General features: G+C 39.4%; 1 protein-coding gene across 3 annotated transcripts in view; it reads left to right on the top strand.

Annotated features, from left to right (window-relative positions):
* Window positions 1–8,776: 8,776 nt before the first annotated feature.
* The window catches only part of LGR4 (leucine rich repeat containing G protein-coupled receptor 4), a 90,660-nt gene continuing 79,726 nt past the window's right edge, over window positions 8,777–19,710 (top strand). For 2 of the 3 annotated variants that reach the window (XM_039866036.1, XM_039866035.1), the window contains exon 1: window positions 8,777–9,479. In XM_039866036.1, the coding sequence (XP_039721970.1) occupies window positions 9,295–9,479 (185 nt within the window). In that variant the 5' untranslated portion in view covers window positions 8,777–9,294. Of the gene's footprint in view, window positions 9,480–9,612; window positions 9,995–19,710 lie in introns of those variants that run through there. The other variant, XM_039866037.1, reaches the window with a different exon arrangement.

The following is a 19,710-nucleotide window of genomic DNA, read 5'->3' as shown; positions in this document are numbered from 1 at the left end:
GCTTACTAAACATTCGAGCTATTTTCAAAGCACCTGTTGCATGCTGATGATCCTTTTCTATCAGTTATCATGTCCATTGACCCCTCCCCCAATCCCAGTTGGAATAAAAATCTAAACATCTCACCATGACCCACCAAGCCCTGCATGGTCCAGTTTCTGCCTTCATCTCCAGCCTTCATTCAGTATTTGTTGAGAAAACAATACCAAAGAATGCAGCAGTGCTATTTTAGGGAGGACAGAGAAGTTCTCTCTGAGAAAATGATAGCTGGAGAGAAACCTGAATGGTGCGAATTGAAGCCACTTGTTTACCTGGGGAGATCGGGGTTTTTGACAGGGCCCAATAAATAGTATCTTTCTTCCCACGCTGGTTCTGAATACAGCAGGAAGTAAAACAAACAACTTGGCAGAGGGGGACCGAAATATTATCTTTATTATTTATCCATTTATATTACACATATTTGTTGAATGCTAGTCATGTGATAGGGGGTAGGAATACAGTAGAGCATGGAAAAAATTCCTTGCCTTATGGAGCTTCCTATTAAAGGCTGGGCAGGCACACCTGCCCTAGACTTCAGAAAAAAGAATATGCTCCCTCAAATTAGCCAGACTGACCCATCTACTCTGGACAATGACTGAATTCTCATCATCCCCAGACTGCAAGAGCAAAACTTGCTCACTTCTTACATGGATAAGGGCAGAGGAGTGACACAAATGCTTCTTCCTTCGTCCCACATTTGCCAATCAGATTCTCACCCCATCTCTCATGGGGTGAGAGTGTCAAGTTAGGAGCAGCCACTGAGGTAGAAGTAGAACCCAGAAAGTGTGATGTCCCAGAAGCCATGTAAAAATATGGACAAGTGAATAATTTTGTAAGCAGAATGGCTGGTAAGAAAATTAAAATATAAATTTTCAAACCACCTTTTAAATCATTTTTTAATTTGCAAATATTGGCAGAATTGGATTAAAAACCCAAATGCGTCTTATTATAGGCTATAAATATTTTTCTTTTAAAGTTGATTAAGGAGGGAATGCATCAACAGCACACACACATCTTTTTTCCCCATCTCCTTCTGTAAGTACACAGAATCTTAGTTTTATTATACTGCATATAACCTTTTCCTCCTACCTTTTTATATTTTACCACAAGGTGGCACCAAAGTGCTATTGTTTCTGTTTTCAGATTTTCTAGCAGTTCTTGCTGACTAAATACCAGGCCTAAGTTTAAAATAGTACCAATGTTTTCTTTTAAACTAAAAAGTAATAGTTAAATGTACTTCAGGAAATTCAAAGTTTTGTAAACGTGGAGAGAAAATTCTTTCCAAATTTACCCTAAAAGAAAACAAAACAAACCTGTATAAGTTACTAAATTACATGAATATCTATCTACCACTCCATATATAAGTTTGCAGGGGGAGGTAGAGGAAGAGATTGATTTAGTATTGTTTTGGTCCTCGTACAAAGTATGAACAACTGTAGTTGACTAGAAATTATCTTTGGCTTTACATCTCTTAGATATCTTCACCCAAGCTCAAATAGGATATTTGATCAAGAAAAAAGTCATTTTAGAAGGACATGGCAAATTCCTTTAACTAAAACAAAGACCATCTGAGGCATTAAATTAACTTGCTTTGCCTGACACTAAATATGTCAAAAAATTTTTTCTGTAAAATTAAAAATATTAATTAAAACAGGTATAGAGTAGAAAGCTCAATTGATCTATATATTAGCTTCAGTTCTGCCAATAACTAGGTATGTCGCCTTGGGTAATTTAGTTATCCTCCATGGGTCTGATTTCTCACTAGTAAATGAGATTTAACACATGATCCCCAAAGCTCTTTCTATTTTCTGAAGATTTTAAAAGTATCATGGGAAAATTTGGCAGAGCATGAGACAATTTCCAATAGCCAGAACTGCCCTGGCTGTTAGAAATTGTCTCATGCTGTGCCATAGACTCTACTACCAATGTGAATATGCCCCAATGTATCTAAGAGTAGCAGAGATACTGTTGAGCATTCCTAAGCCTTGGGCAGATAACTGAACTAGTCTTAAGGTCCTTTCTAACTCTAAGCCTCTAAATTCCATAAGTTAAATTGAATTGTAAGCTGGTCGAAGGGAGGGACTCCAATGTCATACCCTATATCTTGGGGCTGCTGTGAAAATGCAACTCTCAAATCTCTGACTACAGGGAGACTGATTGACTAACAGTCCTGTTAGGGAAATCTTCACCACATTTACCACAGGCTGCTCCTAGTCACTGAGTGAGCACAGCAGAAATACTAAGCAGGTCTTTTTAGGAGACAAGAGATTCCTCTGATGACTGATTTTGTCTTGGGGTCTCCCCGTTGGTCTTCCTGAATTTTGATAGAACTGCACTGTCATCTAAAACTCAGCCAAACCTTTTCCCTTCCTTCTCTCCCTGATGTGGAATCAGAACTGGTCTCATGGTTCTGGTTCTGTGTCTCATGGTTCTGGTTCTGTGTCTCTCTCAGCTCCCTCTCTGTTTTTCCTCGCCATCATTTCTCCTAATAAGTCTCTTGCATGAACAATCCGTATTGGTGTCTGCTTCCAAAGGACCCAAACTTGCACAATCTTCTGGCAGAGGGACATAAATTGGGCGGGGTGAGGAGGTACTATATCAAAATCAGGATATTCAGAATTCAAGGCCCCAATCTAGGCCTACTATATTAGAATCAATGTAGGTGGAATGTCTGTTTTAGAAATCTTTTCTAGGTGATTTATATGGAGACTGGCCAGAATTAATCTAAATTCTTCAGAATCTAACAGAGTAGATTCTGAGGAGTAGATGCATTGTAAATATTTCTTGAAAAATAAAGTGTTGAAAAGCTTGATAAGTTTGTGTTATTCTGGAATGAAAGGAGTAAAATGGCAAAGTTTTTACAATGTATTTCCCTATCACCTCAAGGTCTTCCATTTTCTCTTTGATACTGAAATATTTTAAAATTTTTCCTCAGTGTTCTATGAAATTAATACATATATTTTAACACTAACATGAGGCAAAAAAAAAAAGTTTAATAAATAGTATCAGATTTTGCCAACTAGACCCAAAGAATTGCATTTTTGACATCATCCTAACATCCAGCACCATTGACCTAATCTCCATAGCTTTCTTTGCTTTGCCCCTTTCCAAGGTATTATTGAAAATGACAGATGGTTGGCAGTCTGCTTGTGTTTTTAAAAGCATTTCCTTATAATTTTTTTTAAAAAAATGATTTAAAAGACATTTTCAAAACCCTTAGGGTTGTTAAAAGTTTCATTCTGACATGGTAGCTGTCACTAGACGAAAAGGAAGGTTTGGGAATCATACAAGAGGTGTTAATGAGTGTCTTTTCTTGAAACATGAAGTGTCTAGGTCAGGAAAAGAAAGACATCTACTGCAGCTTCTCCTCGAGTCTAAAATCTCTCATTGCTTTCTTTTCTAGGCTACTTTCCAAATATGTTCATGTAGACAGAGAAGAGATTCCAGAACATTTCAGTAGGAGCCGCAGAACCAACCCCCACCCCACCACAAGGGCTGCTTTTCTGTGTGCACATTTTTTTGTAGGATACACAGATTCTGCATGTAGTTTTTTTTTTTTAAGTAATTGTCTCATGCTAAGGTCTTTCTAAAATGTTTAGAGTTTTATTTGGAATTCTGAGGGAATGAAAAGGAACCCAATTCAGACTGAACTTTGTATTAATGCTTTGATCCCAACAACTTCTCCGCATGACTAGGTGATGATATTCCCATTTTTCTACTCTGATTTTTCTACCTTCGTTTTCCTATTACACTGTTTGGTTCCTTTAACACTCCTTTAATTTTTGCCTCATTCTGTTTCTCACCAGTAGTTTATACACTCAGACCTTAGGATCCGCACATGGTTCTGTAATTCAGAAGTTGTTCCTTTGAGGCTCATTCTCCTTTTGGGTTAGATTTGAAAGGGAAAGATCAGAAAAAGAAAATCAGTTTTAGAAAGAATCAGGAATAGGTGGGAACACTTCTCTGATATTTACCCTAATGTTTTGAAATTTCAGATCAATATGGACATTCAGAAGTATTGGAAAGGATACCTGTGGGTATCAGAGTAGGTCAGGAGACTAAGAAACTTTTTGGTGATATTTCGAAAAAGTCTGTCTTCAAGAATAGCCTTCAGCCAGTCACACCAGAAGCCTCATTGTCTGTCAGTCCTCACATGCCCCAAATTCATCTGTTCTGCACAAGTTGTATTCGCTGATGCCAACCATCCTCAAACCTTGCTCAAGCACCCAGTGGAGTAGAAGAAAAAGGGCCCAGAAGCCCAGATTTAGCAACTGAGTAGCTTAAAAGGATGTTTTTAATTTTCCAACAATTTTATATTGTTATTTTTTTGTGCTTCAAAGTGATTATTTTATATTATCCCTAAAAATAGGTGCTATTTCCTATACACTAGGACCACTCTAGGGATACTGAGACTCAGAAGGAAAGGACAAGTGAGTAAAAGCACCTATTTCAGACTGGGGCCCAAAGTGGAAGCTCTTCCATTCCAAAGCCCCAAATGCAAATATGAAGGCATCAGAGCATAGAAGCAATAGCATTTGTCTTGAGGACGCAATTATTAGAGTAGGTACATATCATCTTTGATAGGTAGGGATTAGACCTGATATTCTTTCCATATTCTGTGAATCTATCATGTTTTAAAATGTTTACACATATATGTGCACATAGATACCCATATATATGTATATGTACGTATATATAGATACATATGTATTATTAATATACATATTTAACCTCTAACTTCAGGTGGTGGGTTTGGCACTTGTGCTTTTATAAAGTCAAGAGCTATTTTTCACAGATGATGTGGTTGCATCATGTCAAGTATTTGGGGTGCCTTTCGGATGAAATATATGATAAACCCTACAAGCCTAGGACAAGTTCTGGGTCATTCATTTCAGAAAGAGGTGCATTTTAAAGCTTGTAATTGGTTCTTTTTGGCTCATTCTGCAATATAAATCTTATCATGAACTCACCATGGACCAGAAGTTTCAAAGTGTTTGCTCTAAACTTGCAAGAAAAGGTGGTCACCTTTGAGGTGTATTCTTCTAATTTTACATAATCCTGAAAATGGTTTTCAAAAATAATCAGATTTCAATAAAGGATCAGTACTTATGAAAGAGGGTTGGGAAACTATGGCCATGGGCCAGAACTAGTCTAACATGTGTTTTTGCCAAAAAAGTGTTACTGGAACACAGCCACAACTATTTGTTTATGTATCATTTATGGTTGCTTTCTTGCTACAATGGCAGAGTGAAATTATTGCCCATAAAGTCTAAAATATTTATTACCTGACCCCAAAAAACAAAAACAATATGAACAACCCAACAGAAAACAAACAGGCAAAAGAAATAAATAGGAAATGCATAAAAGAGCACACCAAATATCCAATGCATACATGATAAGATGCAGTTATGATCAGGGAAATTCAAATTAAAACTATATTTGGATTTCATTTTATATGTATCAGATTCACAAATATTTGTCTTACAATATCAGATGTTGGTAGGATGTAGAGTAGTGAGGTTTTTTTATTCTCTCCCGAAGGAAACACAAATAAGTACAGTCACTTTTGAGAGCAATTTGGTAACATCCAATAATGGTGAGTGCACAAAATCTAAGACCCAGCAATTCCAATCCTATACACACACACACACACACACACACACACGAAACGCATTTTAGAGAAACTCTTGCATATATTAACAAGGAGACTTGTACAAGAATATTTATGGTAGCATTGTTAGAAAAATAGAAATAAATTTAATATCGATGAGAAATGGATAAATATGGAGTATAATTTTTAAATGGAAAACTGTATAGTAATGAAAATGAACAATAGCCACATATTTCATAAACATGAATAAAGCTTATAGATTTAGTGAAAAAAGTAAGTTGCAGAAGAGTACAGAATGGTATTATTTATATATGCAAAACAATACTATATATTGTTTAGGGATACACACATATGAAAAACCTGAGAATATGCATGGTAATTAATTATAAAGTTTAAGAAAAGGCTTACTTCCACAGGAGAGAAAGAAGGAAAGAAATATGGTTGGGGAGAGGTACAAAGGAAGCTTCAATTACATTTGTAACATATCGTAAGCTGGTTGCTGTGAACTCAGATTTTTGTTCTTTTTGTAAATTGAAAATATTCCATAAAAAGTAAAATTCTTTATGTTTGAGGACTTTTATTCCAGTCAATCATTATAGCATTGCCAGAGAGCCCGACCACCACCCTGATCTTTCAAGTTTTTTTTCTTAATGGAGCTCCTTCAGCCCATTCACCCAGCAGGTAAGGCCTCTGAATATACTTGTGTAGTCTTTATATTTACAAGAGGGTGAGGGGGCGAGTGAGACAAAAGTCCAGCCTTGTATCCTTTGTACAAAGGACCTAAGGTGAGCATCACTCGCAGTGGGTGCCTTCTTCATTGTCCAAAAGCACCCTGCAGTATATGAAAAAAGGCTGAAGACAGGCTCCACCTTCTCTGATCTAGCTGGTGGATGCTACAAATGTACTCACCCAGAGCCATGAAAAACTAGAAAGAGGAATCAGTCTGAAGGCAGAGCCTCTATTAAGTTTTTTACTTGCCACCAAAGTTTAGTTTATCTTGATATTTTTATAGGTTCTCATGGTTTATGTGAGAGCTGATCATTTTTTTTTTTCTAGTTATCTGGAAGTATATCTTAAAAATTTGTTTTGCTCTCTCAGGATGTCTATCTAAAAAGTGAAGATGAATTGCCAATTTATCTTTAATGCAATGCACATGTAATGTAGCCAACTGTAAGAAAAACTAACACATTAACAGAAATTATCACTTTTCTTATCTATTCAAGTCCTTCGTTCTTCAATATATTGTTCTGGACAAGCTGCAAATTTGAATACTTTCTTATCTTCTTCATCTGATAGACAGTAGCAATTTAATCTTTAATAAAATCTAAATCTCCCCCTTTCTTCAAAATCTAAACTTCTCCTTTCACCTAAGTTGCCAGCCCTAAGATTTTATTCCTCGGAAGCAAAGAATAAAGTTTTGCAAGTGTGGTTCACGGACCACTTTCATGTGATGTGCATCAAAATGTTGATGCTCCACCCCAGGCATATTAAATCTCTTTGCATTTCTAATGAAGCATTGTAGGCAATTCCATTGCTCACTAAAGTTTGAAAACCACTTCTTTAAAAGAAAAAAAAGATGAATCAATTGGCAAAATAAAACCAATCAGTATAGTCTAAAATTGTTATTTAAAAACAGCGGAAAAAAGCGATGCCTCAGCAAGAGAAATTATCCTATTTCAATGTCGTTATAAAAGAGAGGTCTTAAAGGAATCAATTAAAGGATCCAAATTTATAATTTTTCCTCACTTCACCTGCTTATGAGAGTTGTTAGAAAATAATGGAAATGGTTTAGACAATGGAAGCCAATTTAGGGAAGGCTCCAAAGGCACCAAAGAGCCAGGAGCTGGGAGTTGTTCTGTGATGATCTCTGGCAGAACACAATATCTGAGAGCTTCAGATTTCTTATCTATAAAACCAGAGGATTGTCCACCTATCTTTAAGTTCTTTCACACCTACAATTAGAGGAAATATGTCATCCCTAAAACTTGAAGTCAAGGCATATCTGTATTCATTGACTCTCTAGCATGTAAATAAATTTATTGTATGTTAGCCATGTGCCCAAACGGGTATTACTTTTAAAGATAAACTCCTGAATGCAAAGACGATGAAAATGCTTCAGTTTAGGTTTGCATCAACTTGTTTTCATTTTAATTTTACTTACATGACATGAGTAGTCAACTTTATAACAGTGACATTTTTAACTCCGTCTGCCTTAAAGTAGCCATGAAAAATGTCTCTAATATAGAGTAAAACAACCCAAAGGCACAGTAGAAAACAGAAAAGGATGTGCCAATAAAGCAGTGTTTGGTACAAGTAATGATTCTGTGGGGTCTTTTAAACCACAAAAGTCCAGAAGGGGAAGGAATGCTGATAATTACCTAACACCGGCAGTTGCTGCTGGCTTCTCAGGGATAGTCTCCTAGCATGCAAACGTTTTGTCTGGAAAAATCATCCATTATCGAGAAACAGCACCTGCTTTGACCCTTACAAGGTACTTGTGTTTTAGGATTTTAAAGTATGTGAGAAAGCAGTCTGAGCTATAGTCACCAAAACTCAGTATCGTTGATGGTTAATTGCTAAGATTTAGCTACCAAGTGCATATCAAGATAGGTATAAAGATCTTAAGTGAAGTGAGAGGGCTTGTGGGAGCACACCTTTTTAACTTGGCATACAGTTAAAACCTAAATATTTATGTCAGATTAAGGGACACTTTTTCCCTCCTATTTAAAATCTTTTTTCCACTTTGCACAGCTCCCAAAGTCCTAGCCCTTTGAACAGTGGAGAATCATTTGAAACTTAATAGAATGCCGAGACAAGTTCTATTTTTCACGTCATCCAATTTAGGAGATTCAATTTCTGCAGAAGAAGACAGGTGAGGAGGGTAAAGTCCCCCTCTACTTCTTTAGATCCGTCCACCTTCAACCCACAACCTGCCACGCAAATGAAGCCAAGTCAGGGATTTTGCATTGAACCACCACCACCTTGTCACTCACGCCCGATAAACACGCCCCTCTGGTCCTACTGTTGGCCAATGGCGACTATCCTTCTTGCATAGTAATGAGCTCGAGACCTCCCCCGGCCAATGACGCTCCGGGAGAAGGGTTAGTTTTGCATGTACCTAAGTGATTTGCATAACCCAGCGGCTGGGGGCTTGGGAACCCGAGCGTGCAACCCTAGAAGGGAAAGGACGGGAGGAGATTGAGCTGCGGCGGCGAGCGAACGAGAAAGAGCCCGGGTGTTTGTGCGAGAGCCGGGCGGGGGCTGGGTTCAGGGGCCGGCATGGCTGAAGGCTGTGCTCCGCAATCTTGAAGAGCGGCTGCGGCAGGAGGCCGGAGATCGGGAGGCGGGTGCGATGGCAGAGTGCGGTCTCCGCAGCTGCGCCCGACCGGGCCGGCTGGCCTGAGCCGCCAGAGGAGCGGGGCTGGCTCTGCGCTTCCATGGAGCAGCGGGAAGGGCGAAACTCCGGAGCGCCGCGTCCCTGCGCTGCTGCCGTGGACTGTTAAAGGGGCCGAGCCCGCACGACCGCCGAGAGAGGAGACCCCGGCCCCAGCCCGCAGGCCGGCTGCGCGGGGGCGGCGGAGGGTAGCGGAGGCACGCTGAGCGAGCTGCGCCGCGGGAAAGGCCGGCGCGGGAGGCGGCCGCAGCAATGCTGGGCCCGCTGGGGCTGCTCTGCTTCTTCGCCCTGGGGCTGCGCGGCTCGGCCGAGCCCAGCGGCGCAGCACCGCCTCTCTGCGCGGCGCCCTGCAGCTGCGACGGCGACCGTCGGGTGGACTGCTCCGGGAAGGGGCTGACGACAGTGCCCGAGGGGCTCAGCGCCTTCACCCAAGCGCTGTAAGTGCGGGCGGTGTGGGCGCCCGGGAGGGGCAAACTGGGGGACAGTGGTGGGGCGGAGTCAGCGGTCAATCCCATCCCCACCCCCATTGTCCCGAGGAGGGGGCGCCGATCACCTGTGTGAGTGGGTTCTTGGCACCCACTCCCGCGCCAGGGCTTTCCAAACTTGGCCAGTCCGAATCCTAGCCTTGGGTAGCTCCTTTTTCCCAGACTTTCCGGCTCAGTCACCCTCCCCCCCAACTCCCAAGTGCATCTGGGGCCAGAGAGGAGGGAGGAATCTGGAAACGCTTGCCCTGGCAGCCTTTTCACGCGACCTTCCCTTCTCTCGAAGGCCCCTGTTCCTCTGGCAAGAGCTTTGTAGTCGGCGAGGGTGAGGGCGCCTAGAACTTGGCCCGAGTCTGCAGACCCAGGCACGTTCCGTGGGGAAGCACCTGGAGCCTCCTGGGTTCCAGCATGTGGGTAGAAGAAACACCTGTACCTCAGGGCGAATCGCCTTCCAGTTTGGCCCTATCCAGGTAGAGCGACCTGGCACCTCAGTCCAGTTCCTTCTGGCCTCACCCTTAAATGCCCGGGGTTCTGGAGCGCGCAGAGGAGCCAAGCCAAAGCAAGGGAGAGGGAGGGCGAAATTGCAGGTTTCTTTTGGTAGGAATATTCATACATAGCAAGGGCTTTTAAAAAAGGAATTCTGACCTGAAGTACAAGATGTTGGAAGAAAAAGTTCCAGAGCATATGCTCTGCCCATTGGAAAGGTAGGCAGCAGTTGTCTGTTGTTTCTTAACCAGCAGAACTTTCCTTTTGAGCTGCCTGCAGGTAAACTCTCAAATGGTTCTGACTTAAAAACACCCTCTTCAAACAGAGATCAGGGAGCTTTAGACATTCCCTTCAGAAAATAAGAGGAATCTGAAATTGGTGTTGGAGGTGGCATCGCCACATGCCACCAATAAAGAATAGGGTAATTGAGTGCAGGGCTTGTTGTGTGCTCTTGCAGTTGTGTGGCCAGATGAGTGATTAAATCGAGAGCAGTGAAAGAATTGTTTGAGAGAGGAAGGGATTCTGAGAGGCACTTGGGTAAAGGGAATTTCCTTTTACCTTATAGCCGCTGAAAGGGACCTTAGAAATAGAGTTTTAAAGGAACAACAGACCCTGTGAAGAAATCCTTTCTCTGCAGGCCAGAGCAGTTGCTGCATTTCCAGGTGGGTGGTGGGAGGTGTTCTGCTTGCCCTCTGCTAATAGGGTTTTATTGAGTAGGCCTGTTGACTTGGAACCTGTCTCATTCTTTGGCCTACAGGCCCCTCTCTCACCTCCCCAGGCCTCCTCAGGTGTGTTAGTTACACATTTGAAGTCATTTTCCTTCAATATGGTGAAATTTAACTTTTTACTAAAAAAAGTTAATTTTTCAGTGAAGAACAGTTTGCCCACCAAGGTACTTTAAGTGGGAAAGTTAGAGTGGGAGTGAGGAGAAGTAAAGGAAACAGAGGATGGGGCTATTTTTTCCTCCAAGTCCTCTTGAAACTTTTAGGGAATTCATGCAGGAGAGCTGAAACCTCTGTCAGGCCTCTCTATAATAGAAAAGCATGATTTTACTATTTTGACCCATTGTAAAAACCTTGTTTAGCAGATTCCTCGAGTTTTTATGAGTAGGCTTGCCCTATAAGGAAAAGAGCTGTTTTACATTAGTACCTAAAACCACAAAGAAATATCACATTTTTATGAGCACACACTCTGTGGAGCATCAGGCATCTTCCCGTAAAACTCACTGAAGGTAGTACAATACTATATTCTCAACCTTGAGCCTTACAAAATGTATTGTTCATGGCTTTGGGAAACAGAAAGATAATTGGCACCGGTCCAGATTACATTGCCTAAACTAGCATCATCATATCACTTTTCTGAGCTGCGGTGGTGAGTGTGTTATATTTTCCTTTCCCATTCATGACCTATGAATGGAGTGATTGTATATCCTGGTAACTTTTTATTTCACTCTAAAACTCTTCATTTTACTCTGAAAAGTATTTCAAGGGCACTATATTTGTGTTTTGGGAAACCAGCTAGTCCAGTGACTCTCAGAGGCCAAGTTGAGGAGGGACAGGTGCTGTGGATCTACACACTCCAGTGGACCGCACAGGACACCTTGAGATCATCTGAAGTCTCCTCCTAAGTCTGCTCTCCCATCACAGCCTTAGGGAGCCACAGTCAGACACCAAGGGACCAGATACATGGTCCCCAGACTTCTGTTTATAGATTCCTAATTTCTGGAGCATGTGCATCAAGGCATACTTAGTTATATATAAAATTACAAACACAGAAATGGAAGTTAAAAAGATGAGACTATAGTTATTAATGAAAGTTCTTTTATTTTCCTCTCATTCCTCAGTGGTGTACCCTCACCTCCCTTAGGGGTATGCGCATCCCACTTTGGACACCCCAGGACTGACAGCAGGGATTTTATTTTACTCCCTTTTGGAGTCCACAGAGCCTAGTACATAGGAGGCACTTAAAAATATTGCTGTGGATAAATAAGGACTCAGGCCACACTGAGGGCAGAATTGGGGCTTGGAATTCAGATGTCATTCCCACACGGGATTGCCAAATTCAGCATTCTCACCATTTTAGTCTTTTGTCCAGATCTGAGAAGGCCCCAGAGAGAAGATACCTAACTGCTTCTTCTCCTTTAGGCTCGTTTAAACTTGTTCAGTCTAACAGTGTCTATTTCCTGCTGAAAGCTGCTTTATCCGAGGCTGGGGGCAGAGTCAGATATAATCCCCAGTATTGTTGATGGGATTCCCATGTTCACACCATTTGCTGCACCTGTAGTTAGTATTTATATTTTGCAACAGTTTTCAACCCTGTGTCACAATTCACCCTGAGGTGTTTTAAAGGAAGTACTTTTACTTACATTAAAATTCTAAAGTTTATTTTATTAAAAGGGTTGAGGGTTATTCCTATATGATGGTAATGAGGGCACTCTTATTCACCTGCGTTACTAGCGTCTCGATTAGGGGAGAAAGAGATGAAGTCACAAGGGCGTTGGGGAGGGGATTGTTTACATGTGTCTTCTGGTTTGTGTGTTACTGCTACAAAGTTTGAGAACTATAGACCTGGAGCACAAATTTCCACATCCTTGATTATGTCTGGTGCAGTTTTAAGATTCTAAAGGCTGTTCCTGTGGCTTCATGGAGACAGTGGTAGGTCTGAACCCTTGATCATGGTCTGGACATTAAATAATTGTGTGGCCTTGGGCAAGTCCTTCTTTTTTTTTTGGTGACAATTTTCTCATCTGAAAAATGAAGTAATTGGATTCACTAGATTATATGTAAGGCTGCTTTTAGCTTCCAGAAATTCTTTGCTTTTATAATTCTTACACAATTTTAGGGTGGCAAGGTGATGATAATGTTATGATCCTCTTATAAAAAGATCCCAAGAGTAGCAGAATATCATTCTTAGCTGAAGTTGCACAAGCCCATTTACTATACCACTCACCTGGAGGAGTTCTTTGTGTTTAGAAGTTTGTGTTAGGAAATTTGCCATGGAGACTTGTTGCAGAATGCATGACTAGCTAAGGCGCTTTTCTAGGGTAGAATAGCCCTGCTTGTTTCCTGTGGGTATGGCTTAACACTTGGAAAATAAAATCACCCTGTTTCAGTAATTTGGATACTATACAAAAAGTTACTCAATGTCCTTACTTCCATATAATTAGTCATAATCTCTTTAACCTTCACAGTGTGTGTATCCTGTACATGGGCAGGTTATCAAGCTTTCAATATAAAATTGATGATTACCTGAGGGACTTTGAAGTGTTTTTAAAAATAATCTGTTGCTTTTTCTTCAGTTTTTGGAAGCATCATCTCAGATTCTTGCCTAAGGTGTATTTTTTTTTTCACTACACCAAACACCTTTCTTCTTTTAATAGTATCATTTGAAAGTATTTTCTTATGTTTTTCCAGTGTCTGCTGTATTCCCTGGCAGATCAGTAATCAGTGGCTAAATGTTTATATCTTTTTTGATGGTAGAGTTTTGATACCTCTTGATTACTGAATTACTATCCGTAATTTAATGTTAGCTTAGTTTGTGTGGAGCCTTTCTAGAGATGTATTAATGTTATATACAAGTGACCTTGGTTCTAAACAAGGCCAATATATGAACATCTTCTAAGTATAGATTCTTTATTTTATAAACCAGTGAACTTCTGGGTTCTCTTTAAAAACAAGAGAGAAAAGAGCATTCTGCTGAGGTTATGGAAAGCTGGGTTCCAGATCTGTCAATAAATCACAAGTGACCTTGAGAGGGTCACACACCTAACCCTTCAGGGCCTCAGTTTCTTCACCTTTAAAACAAGGACGTAAACAGCCCTTAATTGCCAAGAGTTTTCTTTCTATTTAATTTAATTTTTTTAAAATACATTTCTCAGATCTCTATGTTGTGTTAAGTGAAGTATCAGAGTCTAAATCATGGACTTTCACCCACCCTGGAAACCTCCAATCATCCATCCCTACTGGAATATTTCCGTTGAATAGGGAATTCACTGCCTCACATGGCAACAACGTGCTGGGTGTGGTCTGAGCAATTCCCAGTACTTGAACCAGTAATTCTCTCATTCTGGGCTTCTTAAGGCTTGTAGTAACCACTAACATTTTAAGATTTCCAGTCAAATTAAATGCTAATGACAATTATGGTATCACAATCATTTATTGTCCAGGCACTTGGCTCTTAACATTAGAGTCGTAAGGTAACATTTGACAACTTAATCTCTTAGGGAAGATCAAAGTTCTGTACTGGTAGGTGGATCCAGGCAAGTTTAGGCATTTTCTTGTCCTCTGTCAGTCTGTCTCTCAAATTCTTATTTTAGTAATCTTTATAATAGTGGAAAATATAGCCTGCAAGTTTGGATTTTGGTTTCTGATCTCTTTGGTTGTACCTATCCTTGTATTTTCATGGTCTTACCAATAAATAATGGATATTGGAGTAGATGATGGCTAATGTCTCTCAATGCTTTGCATTTCTCTGAATTTGTGTAGAATATTAAGCAAGTAAAGCTTAAGAATCGTTTACTGGCTCATTGAAATTTTTCTAAGACTGTCACTTTTTCTCTATAAAAAAGATATAAATTTTCATAAAAGCACAATATTTGTTGGTATACCTGGATTAAAAATTAAACCCTGCCAAATATTCCCTTAACTCTGAAAAATATATCTAATATAACTTAGAGTGTTCTTGATAAGAAAGCTTAGTTCTTTTAATTTTTAGACTAGATCTCAAGGTTTTGGCTTTAGAGATACATTTTCCAGCTTGCTCTTTAACTGCCTTCTGCAACCTTCAAGTTTTTGGCAATGCTAAAATCTTGTTTTTCTATATATAAAAGAATATCGATAACTTTTTTCTTTATTTGCCCCCAACTTTGTTCAGTGAAATAGTTTTTAAAAACTTCATTGAGAATAATAAAATGCTCTATTTTTAAATTCTGTCAGTGAAGAAGAAAAATCTGGGGCATTTAGCAAATCAGTACTCTTACACAATGGCTAATTTGTCTGCTCTTCTTGACATTTCTTTTGTGTCTTTTAAGCTCTTGATGGTCAAACTGTACGCGAGGTATCAGCTCTATTTAGAGTCTGAAATTGGGTGGGTTCAAAATTGAGTTTAGAAATCAGTCTTAGCAGGAGACAGATCATGATTTTATAGTTCATGTACATTTAATAACATATCAACTTTCTAAAGATGTTAGCAAGTTAGGACTTAAGTACCCCCTTTAAATGGCAAGATGGAATTATGTGGTGGTATATATTCTGGATTCACTTATCCATAGGCAAATATTTGTTATTAAACTAGGTACATGGCTAGGACTATTTTTAGCAAGTTTCTTAAAGCATACTGAAGTATTCTGTGTCACGTACAAGCAATTAAAACTCTGAATGTTTAGGATGGTTCTTAGTCTCTAAAGCATGTTTTGATATCATTACATATTTTAATTGTCAAAAAAGCACATGAGCAAGATTTGGCATTATGCATTTCTTATTTTAGACACCAGCAATTAAAGTTCAGGAATTCTCTTCTAATAGTCTAGGAAATGAACATTTTTCAAAATACATTTTTGTAGTTCTTTCTTTTCTGTGCTGGAAGATCTTATGGGGAAAGCATTGGACCCCACCCCCTGTGGCAACATGTTGGCCCATTAGAATATAAGAATATCCTTGTAAGGAAATGTAAACCATAGATATTTTGAGAGGCAGCTGGACCAAGACTGGGTATATGTTTAGGTCCCATGCTGGTCTGTTGCCTGTGCTAGGGACGTGCGGAGAAAGCGTACCTAATATATTACAAGATAGTTAATGACCCTTTATCCTGCATATTTAATTTGCATTTAAATATTCTGAGTCAATATAAGATCATATAAGCCCCTTTAGCTAGTGTTTTTTCCTATATTTTTATACTAGGAGGATGTAGCCTTTAAAAAAAAAGTTTTAAATATAAACTTGACCATTGAAAGAATGAAATCTCAATGTACTTTGACAAGAAAATATTTTTGATATTTGAATCAGGTTTTAGAACCCAGTATCCAGAAAAATCCTGAGTTAGATTCTTCCCATTCCAGTATATTTTTAAAGTTTTATTTGGAGAACTTTTCCCTCCTAAGAAGAGTGACATAAATTTGGCAGGGAGATGGCGCCTTTACCTAGGAGCTGTAGTAGGCAGGGCTAAGGAATGTGCCTGGAGTGCTTCGGGTCCCACTTCTCCCTTCCCCTCTGGCTGTGAGGTTCTTACTGTAGCTCTTAGTGTAAACCACAGAATAACTTTAGTACAAGTGGTGACATCAAAACTCCCCTGAAGAGCTTGATTAGAGCTGTTTTCTTATTTCCTAGGAAGGTGGATGGATGTTGTTAATTCTCACTCCCTTCATGGTTCTTATGTTCAAGGGGCAGGATAATAAGAGGTGCACCTCCAAGTTGGCAGTCTTTTCTCCAACTCGAGGGATCGGGCTATGATGTTAATTAGTTTTCTGATTCTGCCCGTTTTCCTAAGGGATAAGCTTAGGAGATCCTTGGAGAAATTATATGGATAATATGTGAAGGGCTTGGCAGACTAGATTTTCTTAATAGAGAGACTTGTGCTTGCCACTCTGCTCTAGATTGTCACCCTTCCTGTGTGTGTGAGCCATCTCAGAGGGCTGCTTTCTTGCAGGAGAATTCTCCAGAGACTGAGAGCACTATCTCTTGAATAATTTATACTTTAGGAACTCAGTATTCTAAAGTTTATCAACTCTTTTTTTTTTTTTTCGTAGTGGCAGGGGAGAAAACAAGTAATGTCGACTAACCTTTAGGTTTCTTAATATTCTTGAAGACTTCTCTTAGGCACTAAATTAATTACAGTCTTTGCTTTTTCTGAATGTGGTAATTGCCCATTGGATCATCTTTAAGCTCTCCTTATCTCATGTCAATTGAAGCATATATAGAATTCTCATATAATTTGATCAAAGTTAAGAAGGGAATATTAAATGAGTTTAATACATCTCAAATATTTTAATATCCTGTTTTAAAAATTATACATTAAAATTATACAGTTTACTAACTGATACTTAGCGATTTATCATCATCCTGGTTTTCTTCCTTGTCGAACTACATCTGTTAGTTCATCTCATTTGATTAGTTTTTTGAATCTTAATATTTTCCTATCTTCGTAATAAAGAAAAATTTTCTTGTTGGCCTTCTGTTCTCTCCAAGGTTATTTTGAGTCCATGGTCATGTAATCCAGCTATTTATGTCACTATCTACTTTCCAGTCTTCTTTTTACAGGCATATTTTTGTGAACAGGCCTTCAAAAATGGTTTTATTTTTGAGAATGTGACACTGAGATTTAAGACTCTTGAGTTCCTAAATCTGTGAACTTGGACATGTCACTTAACCAGTTAGGACACTGGCTTTCCCATCTGCAAATAAAGATAGCTTGACTTTATCTTCAAGGGTCACATGTAGGAAACTCTAAAGCATGACCTCTCTTTGAGTGACAGCGAGGACCCAATTTGTCATTTCTTTTGGGAGTGACTAAGCAGTTGTATATGTGTGTTACCATCTTATGATTTAAAATTCCAGAGCCTACTTCTCTGGTCCTTTGGATGTAGATCAGGTTCAAAGCCTGCAGTAGACATCACAGGTAAGCCACTGTGCTACACATCTGGCAGATTTTCCATTTAGAAAAGCGTAAAGATCCTGGTGGAGAAAGATTAGGACATATGTTTCTATCAAGATACCTTCTGATAGGTGGCGATACTCCCCTTCTAACAAGAAAACCCAACAACGGTGGGGAGTTAATTTCTCTGGAGGAGATACTAGGGGGAAATCATACTTCTTCGCCTGGTTCTCTGTGATTCCATTCTGCTGGTCACATAGAAAGATGCTGTCCCTACACAAAAGCAGTGTTTCTCCTCACAGCAAATGGGCAGGTGGCCTTCGTGTCAGCGTGGTCTTCAGATACTAATTTTCTGCTTCCAGACTTTTGAACACCGAGGATTTTCATTGAACACGTGAACTCTTGGGGAACCCTCACGCCAGCGAGTGCTCACTGTTGGTTTTTATGTCACTTTTCATGTTGGGGATGACGAAGCTTTACTCAGAACTGACAGTTTAGCTGTGTTCTTGTTTCTTCACATCATTTTGTTTCTTGAAATATGCAGATTATGAGAAAACTTTTTAAGTACTTTGAGAATGATTATTAGTTATGGGATACCTATGTATTCTTTTTTTTTTACATTTGAAACCAATGCTTATGTTTTGTAGATAAAGGAAAGCTTATTCTAAAAGTAATTTTAGAACAAAAATCCTGTCTTTAAAATTCTTTCATATTTCTAAAAAGTTATATGGCACAGTTAAATCTTTTTTAGAAAAAACTCTTCTGAGTTTTGATTCAGACCTGATTGGAAAATGAATTATAAAGCCAGTGCAGCAGCTAATGTATGCAACAGTGCTCACAACTTATTTAGATTGGACGAGTGTTTCAAATACAGTTGTGCATATTTTCTACCCTGCGTCTATTTCTTAAAAAATGTTTGAGATGTTTTTCCCATTACCATCTTGACGTCTGCCTGGTTACACTTGAATAGCTTGACCCAGTCCCTCAGCAGGGAGTCTCCCGTGGCCTTGCTTTCAATAGCCATGTCACTGACAAAGAAAACATATGGAATATTTCATTCCTGTCTTTTGCAAACAGTCTGAGTCAGTGAGGGCATGCGGCAGAAGGCTTCATACTTCATGGATGGCAAGTTTGTGCACTAACCACAGACTCTGCTGTTAGCAGTCAAACTGTGCTTTCCAAAGACTCATTCTGTGAAAAGAGAATCTCGTGTTTTGAATAAATAAGTTTCCAATAGGTTGAAATGAGTTTATAGGACATGCTTTCATGGTGGGGTTTCCTACTTAATCATGTATTTTACCAAAGAGGTAGCGGGGTAGAGAGAGAGAGTGAGAGAGTATGTGTGCGTGTATGTGTATGTGTGTATGACATTAGAATGCTGTTCTCCCAGGTTGGTTGTGTACTGTGTGTTTGATGGATACACATTGGGAATGAGGATGCTTGATTCCCACTAGAACATGCCTGAGGACTGTCTGCTTTTATGTTTATCTTCTTGTCAGTCCACAGAAAGAGATCAATTGATCATTCTCATGCTAGCCAAGCACTGCTGCAATGACCTTTAAAGGTTTCTATTGCATAAAATCAGCCTGCTACTAGGGGACTTGGTTTCAGTTTAGTGAGCATTAATGGCTTAGCTTTGTGGTTTCTGAAGACACAGTGTGGAGGCTTGTTAGCAGGTGTGGCACGAGACGGCCGAGAACATGGAAAAGGGATAAATTAATTGCTATCTTTTCAGGTCTTCTTCTGTACTAAAAGTATTTGCCTTTGGTGTCACCCTGACTGAGGTAGTATTCTAGAATAAGAAAACACTGTAACATCCAAAGATGATAAGATTCATGACTTTAGTGGAAGAAATAATGACATACATTTTATCAGGGTCCTTTCTAGGCCTCAAGTTACCACACCCTGAATTTCTAGTTTCATTTTTTTCTTAGACATATGGGCTGGTTTTGACAGGAGTTGATGATTTATCTAAAAAGAAGTGAGCTCCTTTTTTATCCCAGATACAGCCAAATATTTAAATGTTTATATGCATCTCACCTAGAAAGTATTTCTGATGATTCTTGTATCTGAACGTTACCTGTAAAACAATGTGCTATTAGAAATTATTACC

This window comes from Pteropus medius, unplaced genomic scaffold (genome assembly GCF_902729225.1).
Source record: "Pteropus medius unplaced genomic scaffold, Ma_sr-lr_union100, whole genome shotgun sequence".
Classification (NCBI taxonomy): Eukaryota; Metazoa; Chordata; class Mammalia; order Chiroptera; family Pteropodidae; genus Pteropus; species Pteropus medius.
This window is presented reverse-complemented; position numbering and strand designations above follow the sequence as displayed.